The 19,169-nt window shown below is 43.5% G+C and overlaps 1 protein-coding gene across 5 annotated transcripts in view; it reads right to left on the reverse strand.

The window, feature by feature from the left end:
* The window catches only part of FAM120A (family with sequence similarity 120 member A), a 140,726-nt gene that overhangs the window by 24,763 nt on the left and 96,794 nt on the right, over nucleotides 1-19,169 (reverse strand). For all 5 annotated transcript variants that reach the window (XM_036896868.2, XM_036896869.2, XM_036896866.2 and 2 more), the window contains one exon: nucleotides 18,720-18,894. In XM_036896868.2, the coding sequence (XP_036752763.2) occupies nucleotides 18,720-18,894 (175 nt within the window). The remainder of the gene's footprint in view (nucleotides 1-18,719; nucleotides 18,895-19,169) is intronic.

The following is a 19,169-nucleotide window of genomic DNA, read 5'->3' on the forward strand; positions in this document are numbered from 1 at the left end:
CTCCAAAGGACAGATCCACCAGACAGAAAATAAGTAAGGACACAGAGGCACTGAACAACACACTAGAACAGATGGACCTAATAGACATCTACAGAACTCTACATCCAAAAGCAACAGGATACACGTTCTTCTCAAGTGCACATGGAACATTCTCCAGAATAGACCACATACTAGGACACAAAAAGAGCCTCAGTAAATTCCAAAAGATTGAAATCCTACCAACCAACTTTTCAGACCACAAAGGCATTAAACTAGAAATAAACTGTTCAAAGAAAGCAAAAAGGCTCACAAACACATGGAGGCTAAACAACACGCTCCTTAAATAATCAATGGATCAATGACCAAATCAAAATGGAGATTCAGCAATATATGGAAACAAATGACAACAACAACACTAAGCCCCAACTTCTGTGGGACGCAGCAAAAGCAGTCTTAAGAGGAAAGTATATAGCACTCCAAGCATATTTAAAAAAGGAAGAGCAATCCCAAATGAACGGTCTAATGTCACAACTATCAAAATTGGAAAAAGAAGAACAAATGAGGCCTAAGGTCAGCAGAAGGAGGGACATAATAAAGATCAGAGAAGAAATAAATAAAATTGAGAAGAATAAAACAATAGCAAAAATCAATGAAACCAAGAGCTGGTTCTTCGAGAAAATAAACAAAATAGATAAGCCTCTAGCCAGACTTATTAAGAGGAAAAGAGAGTCAACACAAATCAACAGTATCAGAAATGAGAAAGGAAAAATCACAACAGATCCCGCAGAAATACAAAGAATTATTAGAGACTACTATGAAAACCTATATGCTAACAAGCTGGGAAACCTAGGAGAAATGGACAACTTCCTAGAAAAATACAACCTTCCAAGACTGACCCAAAAAGAAACAGAAAATCTAAACAGACCAATTACCAGCAACGAAATTGAAGCGGTAATCAAAAAACTACCAAAGAACAAAACCCCCGGGCCAGATGGATTTACCTCGGAATTTTATCAGACATACAGGGAAGACATAATACCCATTCTCCTTAAAGTTTTCCAAGAAATAGAAGAGGAGGGGATACTCCCAAACTCATTCTATGAAGCTAACATCACCCTAATACCAAAACCAGGCAAAGACACCACCAAAAAAGAAAACGATAGACCAATATCCCTGATGAACGTAGACGCAAAAATACTCAACAAAATTTTAGCAAACCGAATTCAAAAATACATCAAAACCATCGTACACCATGACCAAGTGGGATTCATCCCAGGGATGCAAGGATGGCACAACATTCGAAAGTCCATCAATATCATCCACCACATCAACAAAAAGAAAGACAAAAACCACATGATCATCTCCATAGATGCTCAAAAAGCATTTGACAAAGTTCAACATCCATTCATGATAAAAACTCTCAGCAAAATGGGAATAGAGGGCAAGTACCTCAACATAATAAAGGCCATCTATGAAAAACCCACAGCCAACATTATATTGAATAGCGAGAAGCTGAAAGCATTTCCGCTGAGATCGGGAACTAGACAGGGATGCCCACTCTCCCCACTGTTATTTAACATTGTACTAGAGGTCCTAGCCACGGCAATCAGACAAAACAAAAAAATACAAGGAATCCAGATTGGCAAAGAAGAAGTCAAACTGTCACTATTTGCAGATGACATGATACTGTACATAAAAAACCCTAAAGACTCCACCCCAGAACTACTAGAACTGATATCGGAATACAGCAAAGTTGCAGGATACAAAATCAACACACAGAAATCTGTGGCTTTCCTATATACTAACAATGAACCAACAGAAAGAGAAATCAGGAAAACAACTCCACTCACAATTGCATCAAAAAAAATAAAATACCTAGGAATAAACCTAACCAAAGAAGTGAAAGACTTATATTCTGAAAACTACAAGTCACTCTTAAAAGAAATTAAAGGGGACACTAACAGATGGAAACGCATCCCATGCTCATGGCTAGGAAGAATTAATATCGTCAAAATGGCCATCCTGCCCAAAGCAATATACAGATTTGATGCAATCCCTATGAAACTACCAGCAACATTCTTCAATGAACTGGAACAAATAATTCAAAAATTCATATGGAACCACCAAAGACCCCGAATAGCCAAAGCAATCCTGAGAAAGAAGAATAAAGTAGGGGGGATCTCACTCCCCAACTTCAAGCTCTATTATAAAGCCATAGTAATCAAGACAATTTGGTACTGGCACAAGAACAGAGCCACAGACCAATGGAACAGAATAGACAATCCAGACATTAACTCAGACATATATGGTCAATTAATATTTGATAAAGGAGCCATGGACATACAATGGCGAAATGACAGTCTCTTCAACAGATGGTGCTGGCAAAACTGGACAGCTACATGTAGGAGAATGAAACTGGACCATCGTCTAACCCCATATACAAAAGTAAACTCAAAATGGATCAAAGACCTGAATGTAAGCCATGAAACCATTAAACTCTTGGAAGAAAACATAGGCACAAACCTCTTAGACATAAACATGAGTGACCTCTTCTTGAACATATCTCCCCGGGCAAGGAAAACAACAGCAAAAATGAACAAGTGGGACTATATTAAGCTGAAAAGCTTCTGTACAGCAAAAGACACCATCAATAGAACAAAAAGGAACCCTACAGTATGGGAGAATATCTTTGAAAATGACACATCCGATAAAGGCTTGACGTCCAGAATATATAAAGAGCTCACACGCCTCAACAAACAAAAAACAAATAACCCAATTAAAAAATGGGCAAAGGAACTGAACAGACGGTTGTCCAAAAAAGAAATACAGATGGCCAACAGACACATGAAAAGATGCTCCACATCGCTAATTATCAGAGAAATGCAAATTAAAACTACAATGAGGTATCACCTCACACCAGTAAGGATGGCTGCCATCCAAAAGACAAACAACAACAAATGTTGGCGAGGCTGTGGAGAAAGGGGAACCCTCCTACACTGCTGGTGGGAATGTAAACTTGTTCAACCATTGTGGAAAGCAGTATGGAGGTACATCAAAATGCTCAAAACAGACTTACCATTTGACCCAGGAATTGCACTCCTAGGAATTTACCCTAAGAATGCAGCAATCAAGTATGAGAAAGATCAGTGCACCCCTATGTTTATCGCAGCACTATTTACAATAGCCAAGAATTGGAAGCAACCTAAATGTCCATCGATAGATGAATGGATAAAGAAGATGTGGTACATATACACAATGGAATACTACTCAGCCATAAGAAAAGGGCAAATCCAACCATTTGCAGCAACATGGATGGAGCTGGAGGGTATTTTGCTCAGTGAAACAAGCCAAGCAGAGAAAGAGAAATACCAAATGATTTCACTCATCTGTGGAATATAAGAACAAAGGAAAAACTGAAGGAACAAAACAGCAGCAGAATCACAGAACTCAAGAATGGACTAACAGGTACCAAAGGGAAAGGGACTGGGGAGGATGGGTGGGTAGGGAGGGATAAGGGGGGGAGAAGTAGGGGGGTATTAAGATTAGCATCCATAGCGGGGTGGGAGAAAGGGGAGGGCTGTACAACACAGAGAAGACAAGTAGTGATTCTACAACAGGTTGCTACGCTGATGGACAGTGACTGTAAAGGAGTATATAGGGGGGACCTGGTATAGGGGAGAGCCTAGTAAACAAAGTATTCGTCATGTAAGTGTAGATTAATGATTAAAAAAAAAAAAATGCAGTTCCTATGTGGTGACCTCTAATGAGTTCTACACAATGATATAAAGGACATATAAAAGTGTAGGCAAAGGGTCTGTTTGTGTTTATACAGAGGATCAAAGCCTAATTTGGCTACCCCGAAAATGAACTAAGAAACGATATGAAAGAGAACTTCCAACATCAGCACTCTCGGGAAGACTCATGCCAGAAGATGATCATCAAAAAACCCCAACAAAGATCCACGCACTGCTACAGCTGTAGATGCACTCATCCCACCAGCTCCTGGACTTGCCATGGGAATGAAGGAGATATCTAAGCTGGCCTGTGCATACAGTAAAACAACAAATTTGACTGGATCTATACTGTTGGAACTCAACCAAGAATTAGGAGAAGTGCAAATTGTAGCGCTCCAAAATCTTACAACTACAGACTATTTACTGTTAAAAGAACATATGGGATGTGAACAGTGCCCAGGAATGGGTTGTTTTAATTTGTCTGATTTTTCTCAAACTACTCAAATTCAGTTAGATAATAACCATCATATCACTGATAAGTTTTCACAAATGCCTAGGGTGCCTAACTGGTTTTCTTGGTTTCACTGGAGATGGCTGGTAATTACAGGTATGCTTTGGTTATGTAACTATACTCCTATTATGTTAATGTGTGTGCGCAATTTAAGTAGTAGCTTAAAATCTATACATGCTGAAGTTACTCTACAAGAAGATATGTCAAAGAAATAATCAATCTTCCCATGTTTTCTCCCGCCTGCTACTTCTATAGCTTTTCTTCTTTCTTCCTAATTACAACGAATTCTTAAATAGAATTCGTGCCTCATATCAAATTTACCGAGTATCATAACTCCTCCAAGTGGTAAAGATACCTCAAGACAAATGCTGGGCATAGAAGCCACAGGGCATAAATATGCAAAGAAATAAAAAGCTAACCATTTCAAACAATAAGGCTTCTCTCTCACTTACCAACTTAACATTTCCCTGTATGGCCCCGGAAGATGACTGGTTAGCCAGAGACGGGTAAGATTCCTCAAGGGAGGAACAACCTAAGACAGGTACAGTCGCAGGGGGGTCATCAGGTGAGAAATTGGGGATCAACAGAGGTGAGGCTTAGAACCTCACCCCCCCTGTTCTGAGAGAAATCTTCTGCATATGTGGATGTTTTATTGCCCTTGTCTAGCTTGGATTAACACATAGTCTACAGGCACACACCTGATCATCTACATTTGCTCTCTTACAACACTAAACTATGTTTTCTACCTTTATGTTGTATCTACCTACCACTTCAGCATCTTATTAAAAATAATAAAGAGAGAAATGTGGTATCCACATATAAATCAAGTATAAAAATCAAATGTGTATTCATATTTGAACTGACTGTTTATAGTTCATAATGCATGAGCAAAACCAAAAGTTTCTGTGATGACTGCCCTTGTACTGTTCACCATGTAACTTATTCACTATGTAAGAATTTGTTCTCCATGTAAGAACTTGTTTGTTATGCCTCAGAAGATTGGAGACTGACGAAAATTAGGCTTGGGGTGGATTAATGATTGTGCATTGAGCATTGACTCCCCTATACAGAATTTTATTGTTGTTAACAACCATTTGATCAATAAATATGAGAGATGCCCTAACAACAACAACCAAGAAAAAGTACACACTTCCAATTGTAAAATAAATAAGCAACCGGGATGTAATGTATAGCATAAGGAATATAGTCAAAATATTGTAACAACTTGGTATGGTGATAGCTGGTACTTAGAATTATCATGTATATAAATGTTGAATCACTGTGTTGTACACCTGAAACTAATGTAATGTAATACTGTGTGTCAACTACCCTTCAATAAAAAATAATTATCTAAAAAAAAAAAAAAAAAAAAAAAACAAGCTTCAGAGCCAAAGCGGGCCACCCACTCCCAACCCAGGAACCAGATACAACAATATGTCCACATGACAGACCCCCATCTGGACTCATTTCCCCTAAAGTACCACCTGAGGCAGCTCCAAGACTGAAGAGCCCAGACCCTGACAAGTCACGGGCTGCCAGCCCCCTGCAGCCCCCAGGCCTCAGCAGAGTCAAGACACCTGGATGTGGAGCGTCAGCAGCAGACAGGCAGCTGCAGCCCAGGCAGGTGGCGGGACGCTGCACCCCAGCCTGCAGGACCCTGGCCCCCAGAAGCAGCCGCTTGAGCAGGGGCAGGCCCACACAGTCCCCACAAGTTTTCCTCTTACAAAAAAGTTATTGTTTGTCACTGGAAAAATCCCTTCCAATAGCTTTTTAATATCTTAGTATGCAAATGTTAAAGAAAAATTTAAAACACTTAAAAAGCTTAAAGTCCATCCAGTGAGAACTGGGATGTATAGACATGAATGCATGTATCCTGAGTTTAGCAGTATCTTTAGGTGCTGGACACACACCCACGAGGCCGCAGCATCCAGCAGACCCTGTCCCTGGACTTACAATCTACCCGCCTTGCCACTGGGCAGCAACAGGCCCCCTTCCCCCTGCATGTCCCAGAGGCGAGGGCCACCAGCCCCAGGGCAGGGACCACAAAGAGGGCTTCCACAGGTCACTCTGCCAAGTTCACTTGCCGCCCAACAAGCAAGTCAGTGCCTGTTGATGTTTCTAAGCAGCATCTTGGTTGTGGAGGCAAAGACTGACCCCCAGGGCCACCAGACTTCTCTGTGGTTGAAGAACAAGCCCCGGGCCCCATCTGCACTCAGAGTCTAAGCCCACTACCCTGCAGCAGGAGCCCTGGTCTCTCCACAGAGGTGTCCTCATTACCCCAGCTGCAGCTTCTCTGTTATTTCTCCCTTCATCAGCTCTCCTCCAGCCTCTCTGATCATTTTTAGCAATTTTTTTCATTCATTACATTCTGTTTTCATTCTAGAAATGAACTTTTTGGTGGAGACTTTTTGTTCTCAAGTTGAGGATGCATGAGCTCCAAGGCCCACATGGAAGCAAGTGGGGGGCAGGGTGCCAGCCTCTCACCAGCGTCTGTCCCCCTTGGGGGTCCATGGAAAGTTGTCCACACTAGTGGGGGCTCTGAGGGAGCCAAGCATGCCTGAATTTACCAGACATGTGGCACACGGAAGCCACAGGTGAGTACATATGCACCTGAGGCCACCAACCTGATGCTGGTGAGCCCCTGAACCCTGGGAAAGGGGCACCAACACCATCAAGGCAGGCAGACAGCACCCCAAGAGCACAGGACAGGCAGGAGACTGTGGCTCTGAGCTCACGTCTCCCATCGTTCTCAGCATTTTTGTGGCCTGTCAGTGCAACTCATAAGAATAGCTCAAGTCTAACCTGGGAGATGCATGTCTTTTACAGGAAAATAAATGTGCAGCAATGCAAAGTTCTGTTCCCAAAACTTGCTTTCTTTTTAATGTGTATTTTTTAAAACAATGCAACATTGGGAGATCTTTTTGTATACCACCACTTAAGAGCCATGCAACCTTCGGCCAGTCACCCAGCAGACTTTACTGAGCACCTACCAAGTACGGGCAGGGCTGGGCCGGGGAGTCAGCTGAGGCACCCCAGACGCAGGTGCCGAACTCCACGTGTTCAGAACACCAAGGGTCTCCCTCAACTCTGAGGCCTGGGCCCTCACCTGCCCCACCCCACCCAGCCCAGGGTTCAGGCACCCTGTACCACCCTAAGGAGGAGACATCAGGCTTCTGGCGCCCCTGGGGAGTTATATGTGTGAGGGCTACAGGTGTTTCAGAGACCCATCACATCAGATTAACCAACAACTAAGTGTCTTATGGATTAATGCATTCCAAGGGACGTCCCACTTGCAGGTTGGCACTTGGCAGCCTTCCAAAAGGGCGGCTGGTGTGTGCACGGCCCCTCCTCTTCTTTGGACTCCAGGTTTCTCCCATCACTGCTGCAGGGAGGGTGGGCTGGGTCCCTGTGGCTCAGCTCACAGGCACAAGCAGATGCACAGTAGCCAGCTAACAGCAAGCCACCTGGGCTCTAATCATTTTGCAAATACCTCTGGTCACCATGGGAACCCCGGATGGCACAACCAAGTGGACAGCAAAACACCAACATGCATGGGCTCGGGGCACCCACAGGAGACCACCCCATGTGGCACTTTCCAGAGGGACATGTCCACGCCTCCCTGTTAAAACAGATGCACAGGGCACAGCAGAGGCAGCTGACTCAGCCTCTGCCCACAGCTAAATCTGTGTGTCACCATCAGCAAATGTTTATCTCATCTTTTCTACTGACGGGAAGACTCATGCCTTCACAGAGTAAACTGAAAAGACGGAATACTGGACTGTCTTCCTTGCTACAGTGAACTACATTTTTACACTGGGCAAACAACTGCAGGGCAATGGTTTTCTATATTACCAAAGGCTAAATTTAGAGGAAGTGCCTCTTCAAAATGCAGTGTTGGGACAGAAAGCACTGTTACACATAAGCTGTCAGTACAAACCCAGTGTTTTCTTTCAGATGCAAATCCTCCTGTATGAGCCTCACATTTGGAGGGAGGATACCCAGCTACCTGGGCAGTGACATGATGCTGACCTGGGGATCCGTCCCAAACTGGGAACGATGAGTATGTTTAACTCTGAAGCCGACCCAACCAGCAGGCAGCGCCAGGTGACAGAGGACAGCTGTGCGCTCAGCCACCAGTGGCACCCACCCCGGCTCGATGGAGGGACAGCAGGGCCTTTGGTGCACCTGTGTGCACCTGCATGGGGGCCTGGGAGGAGCTACGCTGTTAACAGCTGAGCTTTCCTGGGGTTATGGGAAAAACAAAACTATCCCATAAATAAAAACAAAGCTCCAACTCCCTCGTACCAGAGCAGAAACCAGAGGCCCAGCAGCACTGTGCTTCCTTCCATGGGAAAACCACCAGTGGATCTCCACGCAGGGCCAGGAGGCCCCTCCCATGCCCCACTCTGGGCACCTCCCCAGCTCTCAGGGGAAGAGGGCTGTGCATCTGTTCCTCCAACCTCTGATGTCTGAGGCCAGGCAGCCCACTGCCCACAAACCTCATGTGCTCAGCAGGCCACAGGAAGCCCAGCCGGGTTCTCTATTCCCACCCGTCACTCTCAGGTTCAGAAACTCAGAACTCGAGGACTATGACATAAACATTACTCCAAAAGCACCACTGGACACTGGTCTGTCACTAACAATGTCCTCCCACATCTCTCGAGCTCGGCTGCTCCAAGTTCTGGGAGGAAAAGGCAGCTCCTCACTAGCGTACTGCTGTAAGGTCAGGTAGAACAAAGAAGCCCAGATTAGTGTATCAGTAGCCTTCCTAAGACACAGGAAAATGTTTATGATGCCTGATCTCCACACACATTACAAGAGCACACTAGGAGAGTCTAGGTTAAAGGATTGTTTTTTTATATGTAATCCACAGTGAACAAACTTATTTCTTTCTAATTAGCAGCCCCAATTAATTGGCACAAAATTTTCTAAAGCAAAAAAAAAAATCAAAGTTTCTTCTTGATAATTTCAAAAGCAGAAAATATGCAAAAAACATTTATAAAGACAGTACTCATGGTACTCTTATAAACTTGTTTCCTGCTTCCATAAATTTCACCTCATGTACCTACATTTATGCCCATCTACTTTCTATATGCCTATTTCTTTTACTTATTAATTTTGAGGTACTGGAGAGACTTGTTAGAGAAAACAGGGGTCAGTTTTAATAAGTGAATGGCAATTTTAAAATGTAGGAATCAGGGAGAGAGGAAAAGATGGCAGCGTGAGTAGGGTGGCAGAAATCTCCTCCCAAAACCATATGTATTTTGAAAATACAGCAAATACAACTATTCCTAAAGAGTAACCAGAAGATACAGTACACCAGCCAGGCTACATCTGCAAGAACCTAACATCTCACAGAAAAGGGTAAGGTACAAAGCTGTAACCCAGCAGGACCTGAGCACTCCTCCCACCCCAGCTCACCATCAGGAGGAAAAGAATCAGAGTGGGGAGGGAGTGGAAGCCCAGGACTGCTAAATAACCAGCCCTAGTCATCTGCCCCAGGAGCACAGACACGCATGGTGGATATCAGAGAAGCAGAAAAGCACAATCTGAAACTAAGACCGCAAACAGATCCCCACAGGCAGCTGCCCTGGGACAAAAGAAGCAGGTGCTTTAAAAGTCTTAAAGAGACAAGGGTTTAAAACGTGGACAAAATCATCCTGGCACTCAGCCCAGAAGGTTGGGAACTTTAAGGAACTTCAGGTGCCCTAACCCCCTGGGTGGCAACACGGGCCGAGACCCCTCACAGTGATAAGCAGCCTGCCATTCCTTCTTCCCCACTGGCACCTGCAAGCAAACTGGCTGACCCACTACTGCTGCAGACCAGCTGGAGAGTAGCCCCACCTACAGCAAAAACACACCTTAACACAGAGGCTTCTCCCTGTGCACAGCTAAACAGCCAAGACCCATATGCAGCTCTCCGCACACGGTTGACCAGCAGAGACAGCAAAGACAGAAGGGGAGACCGGGAGGCACTAAGGGGCTTTGTTCTCACAGCAGAACACGCAACATTTGCTTGCAATCCCCACCAGTGCCCTAGGCCGTCCCGATGGCTGCCCCGCCCATGGCAGCTTAGGGGATTAATCCAGACACTGCTCCCTGCACATGGTTGACCGGCACAGACAGAGGAGACAGGTGTGAAGACCAGGAAGAACAAAGGGGACTTGTCCTAGTGGCAGAAACACGCGCTACTGGTCTGTGACCCCCCCACACTGCCCTAGGCAATCCCAAGGGTCGCCCCTCCCATGGCAGCTTAGGGGATTAACCCATAGGCTGCTCCCTGTGTGCAGTTAACCAACACAGACAGCGCAGATAGGCAAGGCGACGAGCAAGCAGGAAGGGACTTTGTTCTCCCAGCTGACACACACGCCACTCGCCAGTGACCACTCTCATCACCATGAAAAGGCAGAAGGACCTTGTTCACTCCAAAATCCCACAAACACCAGAGAGAAGGCTTGGTGAGACGGAAATCACCAATCTTCGTGAAAAAGAATTCAAAATAAAAGTCATAAGCATGCTGATGGATCAACACAGAAATATTCAAGAGCTAAGGGATGAATTCAGGAGGGAGATAACAGAAATGAAACAAACAATGGAAGGATTTCAGAGCAGTCTGATGAGGTGGAAGAGACTGTTGATGGAACAGAAATCAGAGAACAGGAACACAGAGAAGCTGAGGCAGAGAGAGATAAAAGGATCTCTAGGAATGAAAGAATATTAAGAGAACTGTGTGACCAATCCAAATGAAACAATATTCGCATTATAGGGGTACCAGAAGAAGAGAGAGGAAAAGGGATAGAAACTGTCTTTGAAGAAATAATTGCTGAAATTTTCGCAAAGCTGGGGAAGGACATAGTTTCTCCAGCCATGGAAGTCCATGGATCTCCCAACAAAAGGAACCCAAGGAGGACAACACCAAGACATATAATAATTAAAATGGCAAAGATCAAAGACAAGGACAGAGTATTAAAAGCAACCAGAGAGAAAAAAGATCACCTACAAAGGAAAACCCATCAGGTTATCATCAGACATCTCAGCACAAACCTTACAGGCCAGAAGGGAGTGGCATGATATATTCAATGCAATGAAACAGAAGGACCTCAAACCAAGAATACTGTATCCATCAAGATTATCATTTAAATTTGAAGGAGGAATTAAACAATTCCCAGATAAGCAAAAGTTGAGGAAATTTACCTTCCACAAACCATCTCTACAATGTATTTTAAAGGGACTTCTCTACATGGAAGTATGCCTAAGGCTAAATAGCTGTCACCAGAGAAAATAAAACCACAGCAAAGGAAATAGACCTACTAAATACTAACTAATGCAAAATAAAATCAGCTATCCATAAAATCAGTCAAGGGAAACACAAAGAGTACAGAATAAAACTCCTAACACATAACATGTGGAGGAGGAAGAAAAAAAAGGGAAAGAAATAGAGAATCATCAGACTGTGTTTATAATAGCGTAATAAGTGAGTTAAGTTAGATGGTTAGAGAGTAAAGAAACTGCCCTTGAACCTTTGGTAACCATGAATCTAAAGCCTGCAATGGCAATAAGTACATATCTATCAATAATCACCCTAAATGTAAATGGACTGAATGCACCAATCAAAAGAGTTACAGAATGGATAAAAAAGCAAGATCCATCTACATGCTGCCTGCAAGAAACTCATTTCAAACCCAAAGACATACACAGACTAAAAGTGAAGGGATGGAAAAAGATATTTCATGCAAACAATAGGAAGAAAAAAGCAGCTCTTGCAGTACTTGTATCAGACAAAATAGACTTCAAAACAAAGAAACTAACAAGACAAAGAAGGACATTACATAATGATAAAGGGGTCAGTCCAACAAGAGGATATAACCATTATAAATATCTATGTACCCAACACAGGAGCACCTACATATGTGAAACAAATACTAACAGAATTAAAGGAGGAAATAGAATGCAATGCATTCGTTCTAGGAGACTTCAACACACCACTCACGCCAAAGGACAGATCCACCAGACAGAAAATAAGTAAGGACACAGAGACACTGAACAACACATTAGAACAGATAGATACAACAGACATCTATAGAACATTCCACCCAAAAGCAGCAGGATACACATTCTTCTCAAGTACACATGGAACATTTTCCAGAATAGACCACATACTAGGCCACAAAAAGAGCCTCAGTAAATTCAAAGATTCAAATTGTACCAACCAATTTCTCAGACCACAAGGGTAAGAAACTAGACATAAATTGTACAAAGAAAACAAAAAGGCTCACAAACACATGGAGGCTTAACAACATGCTGCTAAATAATCAATGGATCAATGACCAAATTAAAACAGAGATCAAGCAATATATGGAGACAAATGAATACAACAGGACAATGTCCCAACTTCTGTGGGACACAGCAAAGGAAGCTCTAAGAGGAAAGTATATAGCAATCCAGGCCTATTTAGAGAAGGAAGAACAATCCCAAATGAATAGTTCAAATTCAGAATTATTGAAACTGGAAAAAGAAGAACAAATGAGGCCCAAAGTCAGCATGAGGGACGTAATAAAGATGAGAAAAGAAATTAATAAAATTGGCAAGAATAAAATAATGGAAAAAACTAATGAAACCTAGAGCTGATACTTAGAGAAAATAAACAAATTAGATAAACTCCTAGCCAGACTTATTAGGAAAAAAAGAGAGTGTACAAACATAAACAGAATCAGAAATGAGAAATGAAAAATCACAATGGACACCACAGAAATACAAAGAATTATTAGAGAATACTATGAAAAAGTATATGCTAACAACCTGGATAACCTAGAACAAATGGACAACTCTAGAAAAATACAACCTTCCAAGACAGACCCAGAGAGAAACAGAAAATATGAACAGACCAATTACCAGCAACGAAATTGAATTGGTAATCAAAAAAACCACCTAAGAACAAAATGCCTGGACCGATGGCTTCACTGCTGAATTTTATCAAACATTTAGTGAAGACCTAATACCCATCCTCCTTAAAGTTTTCCAAAAAGTAGAGAAAGAGGGAATACAACCAAACTCATTCTACAAGGCAAGTATCACTCTAATACCAAAACCAGGCAAAGACCCCACAAAAAAAGAAAATTACAAACCAATATCCCTGATGAACATGCATGCAAAAATACTCAACAAAATATATGAAACAGAATTCATCAACATAATCCACCACATCAACAAAAAGAAGGGCAAAAACCACATGATCATCTCTATAGATGCTGAAAAAGCATTTGACAAAATTCAACATCCATTCATGGTAAAAACTCTCAACAAAATGGGTATACAGGGCAAGTACCTCAAAATAATAAAGGCCATATATGACAAACCCACAGTCAACATCATACTTAACAGCGAGAAGCTGAAAGCTTTTCCTTTAAGATCAGAAACAAGACAAGGATACCCACTCTCCCCACTTTTATTCAACATAGTACTACTGGAGGTCATAGCCACAGCAATCAGACAACACAAAGAAATAAAAGGCATCCAGATTGGCAAGGAAGAAGGCAAATTGTCCCTGTTTGCAGATGACATGATATTGTACATAAAAAATCCTAAAGAATCCACTCCAAAACTACTAGAACTAATATCTGAATTCAGTAAAGTTGCAGGATACAAAATTAATATGCAGAAATCTGTTGCATCCCTATACACTAACGATGAACTAGCAGAAAGACAAATCAGGAAAGCAATTCCATTCACAATTGCATCAAAAAGAATAAAATACCTAGGAATAAACCTAACCAAGGAAGTGAAGGACCTATACCCCGAAAACTACAAGACACTCATGAGAGAAATTAAAGAAGATACCAATAAATGGAAACTCATCCCATGCTCATGGATAGGAAGAATTAATATTGTCAAAATGGCCATCCTGCCTAAAACAATCTACAGATTCAATGCAATTCCTATCAAAATACAAACAGCATTCTTCAGTGAACTAGAGCAAATAGTTCTAAAATTCATAGGGAACCACAAAAGACTCCAAATAACCAAAGCAATCCTGAGAAGGAAGATCTCACTTCCCAACTTCAAGCTCTACTACAAAGCCACAGTAATCAAGACAATTTGGTACTGGCACAAGAGCAGACCCATTGACCAATGGAACAGACTAGAGAGCCTTGATATAAACCCAACCATATATGGTTCATTAATATATGATAAAGGAGCCATGGACATACAATGGGGAAGTGACAGCCTCTTCAACAGCTGGTGTTCGCAAAACTGGACAGCTATATGCAAGAGAATGAAACTGGATTATTGTTTAACCCCATACACAAAAGTAAACTCGAAATAGATCAAAGACCTGAATGTACGTCATGAAACCATAAAACTTTTAGGAGACAACATAGGCAAAAATCTTCTGAATATAAACATGAGCAACTTCTACCTTAACACATGTTGTCAGAAAGAAAAGCAAAAATGAACACATGGGCCTACATCAAACTAAAATGCGTCTGTATGGCAAAGGACACCATCAACAGAACAGAAAGGCATCCTACAGTATGGGAGAATATATTTGTAAACAACATATCAACAAGGGGTTAACATCCAAAATATATAAAGAGCTCACAGGCCTCAACACCCAAAAAGCAAATAACCCAAGCAAAAAATGGGCACAGGATCTGAACAGACACTTCTCCAAAGAAGAAATTCAGATGGCCAACAGACACATGAAAAGATGCTCCACATCACTAGTCAACAGAGAAATGCAAATTAAAACCACAGTAAGATATCACCTCACACCAGTAAGGATGGTCAGCATCCAAAAGACAAACAACAACAAATGTTGGCAAGGTTGCAGAGAAAGGGGAACCCTCCTACACTGCTGGTGGGAATGTAAATTAATTCAACCATTGTGGAAAGCAGTATGGAGATTCCTCAAAAAACTAAAAATAGAAATACCATTTGACCTGGGAGTCCCACTCCTTAGAATTTACCCAAAGAATACAAGTTCTCAGATCCAAAAAGACAGATGCACCCCTATGTTTATCGCAGCACTATTTACAATAGCCAAGATATAGAAGCAACCTAAGAGTCCATCAGTAGATGAATGGTTAAAGGTGTGGTACATATACACAATGGAATATTATTCAGCCATAAGAAGAAAACAAATCCTACCATTTGCAAAAACATGGATGGAGCTGGCTTAGTGAAATAAGCCAGGCAGAGAAAGACAAGTACCAAATGATTTCACTCATCTGTGGAGTAAAGGAACAAAGCAAAAACTGAAGGAACTAAATAAACAGCAGCAGAGTCACAGAACCCAAGAATGGACTAACAGTTACCAAAGAGAAAGGGGTTGGGGAGGGTGGGTGGGAAGGGAGGGAGAAGGGGAATAAAGGGCATTATGATTAGCACACATAATGTCAGGGGGCCACACGGGGAAGGCAGTATAGCCCAGAGAAGACAAGCAGTGACTCTACAGCATCTCATTACGCTGATGGACAGTGCCTGTAATGGAGTATGTGGTGGGGACTTGATAATGGGGGAAATCTAGTAGCCACAATGTTGCTCATGTAACTGTATATTGATACCAAAATTTTTTTAAAAAGTAAAAAATAATAAAATAAAATAAAATCTTTTTAAAAATGTGGGAATCATTCGATTTTACTTCCCAGATTCTTCCCTCTTAGACTTTCATTAAGGTAACTCATTATCCTGCAGTCAGTAACCAGACCAGCAAAGCAAAGCCAGCAGGCAATTCAAGAGCAAGGACATCCTGTGCATTTTGTATTGGTTCACCTAAGGCCTGTGAAGTGTGACTGATTTCATGGCCTAAGAGTGACTATAAATAAAACTGTAGGTAAAGGTGTCAACAACAGACCCATCTTTGAAATTGTGTCAACCAGAAACCCCCGAGAAATCACTCATGATCAGGTCTCTTCAGCACAGGCTCAGAGCTGACTCTAAGGAGAACCTCCATGTGGAGAGCTGCTGTTCCAGCTGGAGTGATCGTCAGCACACGTGGGTCACTGACACAGGACCCTTCTCTGCAGGCTGCTCTCGCTTTACAGACGCAGCCAGTGCATGATACAAGTTCAGTCTCACTGCTCCCCAAAACATCTAAAGGGCCTTGAATCCAAAGCCACTCATGCAACTCTCATTCTCTGAAGCTGCAGAGCCAACAGGCCTCGTGGCCTGGGGACTCAGGTCGCATTCACATGTCTACCCACACAAAGGCAAGCTCCCATCTGCACGAACTCTTTAACCTACACTTCTCCAGGTGGCCTTCAGCCAGGGGCTTGGCTCAGTGCTGCCCAAGCAGCAGGAGCCCAGACTGCTCTTCCTTGCCATTTCCAGGTTCATGTGCCTCACTCAGCTCACATGTCCCCATGTAGCACCCTCCTAAACAGAAATACTATCCACAGCTCCCCTTGCCTACAGACAATGCAAAGCCCACTTCCCTAAGTCACCTGAAGAGAAGACTGTCACAAGTTTAGCGGCAACCTTTCAATGGAGCTCGGGTGATTATGCAGAGTCCTCAGTGGGAGGGGCTTCAGTATCCCAAGCCCCCTCCCAGAGTTCACCCAAGCCATCCAGATGCACCACCCTCCTGTCTTCTTCCCCGGATCACCTATTCCCACACCCTCCAGCCCCAGCCAGACCTTGTCTGCTCCAGGCCAGCCAGCCCTTGTCATTAACCACCAGGGCCACAGCAGGCCCTGCAACAGGGTCTGCACACTCAGCTCTTCACCACGATGTGCCTCTTGCTGGTGCTCAGAGGATGCGGGTGCACTCAGGGGACAGTGTGCCCTGCCTTCTGCTTCTCCTATTGTCTGCTCCCAGCCCAAACTCTCCGAGGCCAGCAGGTCAACTACACCAACCAGATATGGAGTAACCGCCTAGGCAGAGAGCATGCTGCACGCAGCCAGGGGCATCCCAGTGCTTTAAAACCAGAGGCCTGCAGCCAGGCAGAATAAATCAACACCACTCTGACCTGAGAGTGCCTGCAGCTGCCCAGCCACACGGCCCTCCTGGACTGGAGCACTGCAGAAGTGAGCAGAGTATACCAGCCATACTCAGGCTGCTCACAAAGTCCTGGGCACTGCAATAGGGAGCACATCCTGGGGTCCCCAGGCTATGATCGAAGTCAACTCCTGAGGAGTTGGCTGCATAAAGACACACAAGCAAATAACAAAACAGCAGCCTTTCACCATGAAAGCTGGAACACTGCTCTGGAGCTGAGTGAGACATGGCAGGAAGTGGAGCCACCAAGGACCCTATAGCACTCGGCATTCCAGGCCCAGAGAACCCAGGGGTCTGGGATGGTCAAAGCTGGCAGAGCACTAAAGGGGGCTCACAGCTACAGGCCTCTGACCAGCCCTGTGCAAAGGAAGACAGGTGGACAGGCAAGCAAGAGGCACACAGGGCAGGCTGGCCTGTGGGAAGCATCCACAGAAGACCTTCGCTGCTTCCTGTGGCATCTCCCATGTAACGGAGGGGAACAGAAGCATCGCCTTCCAGCCACCATCACACAAGGAGTTCAGTGGCCACACTCAGCAGTCTTTAACTGAGGTGGTGACAAGTCCTCCTCCTGAGGGCTACAGAGTCACAGTTTTGTCCAAGTGGTCAGAAACAGGAAGCAAGAACCTATAGAACAGAGTTTCAGAACTGCTGGGATATAACTAGTTAGGGCTGCAGAGGAAGGAACCCCTGCACACTTGAGCCTGAGCACAGGTGGCCTCCCCAGACTGCCAGGCCCACACTGACCTGCCACACGAGCAGCCACCATCCCCAAACATCCTCGGTCTAGAGGATGCTCCAGTGACCTACAGTTTCCACCGTTCTTAACATTCTTATGTTAGACTGTATGTTCTGGGAAGCGTTTCTCTATTTCCTACTGAACATACAGTAACTTCTACATTCCATACTTCAGTAGATAAAATTACACACAACAGAAAGGTTTTCCAAAATATTACTCTGGCTCACACAACAAGATGGGAAAGGCTTTGACCTCAACTTCTGCCAACATTTCAAACACTTCTGTCTGTGCACTTCCCCTCTGCCCCGGAAGCCAACCAAGGAGACCCTCCAGGGAAATCATTACAAGGGTGCCCTCGGCATCAGGAATGTTCTCTGACACACATGCCGTGGGTGGGGGAGAGCCAGCGCAGCAGGGGCCTCCCAGGAACACTGCCTTCTGCAGACACCAGAGCAGACTCTGTGGTAGCCCTGCCTGGGATGCACTAACCACAGCGAGATGACTTGGACTGTGTCTGGGTCAACATTCAGTTTAATGCATGAACCTTCTGTTTTATCATTTTACCAAATAAACACCATCACTAGGATGTAACTGAGGAAAAAAGCCCATGGCTTGTCCTCCTTCCTAAGGGCCCCGATGAAGCCCGCCTCCTTTACATGGGGACACGCTGGCCGTACCCAGCCATGCCCTTCTATGGCTTTAGGAAATGCACAAGAGATTATGAGGAACCGAGGAAAACAAACAATGATTGTACAGTACATACATTCTGGTGGAAGTCTGTTCTTTCTAAAAGCAAGTCTCTCAGTTTTCTTTCTGCTTTCTGCCAAGCTAAACAGGACTCCGTAAACATACTGACGAACTGGCCTATAGAGCAGGGCGGCGGGAGGCAGGTCTTTGCTGGCTTCATCTTCAATAGAAACAGCAATTTTGATTTCACCCTTTGCATGGAAGAAAGCAGAATAATATTGCACATTTTTCATGTTGAATTTACAATAAACTCACAGAAACATACTGTATTATCTCCAGTTAATGACATTGCAATTCTATTCCAAATCAATTGCTTAACAACTTGCCTACATTGAGATGTTTAGGGAGAATTTATTTAGCAGGTTGTACTCAAAACATATGATCAAAGGGTCAAATAAAATCTACATTGTTTTATCTTTAATCTGGAACCAATAACAAAAGAAAACCACACAGATGATTCCAAAGT

This window comes from Manis pentadactyla, chromosome 3 (assembly GCF_030020395.1).
Source record: "Manis pentadactyla isolate mManPen7 chromosome 3, mManPen7.hap1, whole genome shotgun sequence".
In the NCBI taxonomy this organism is placed as follows: Eukaryota; Metazoa; Chordata; class Mammalia; order Pholidota; family Manidae; genus Manis; species Manis pentadactyla.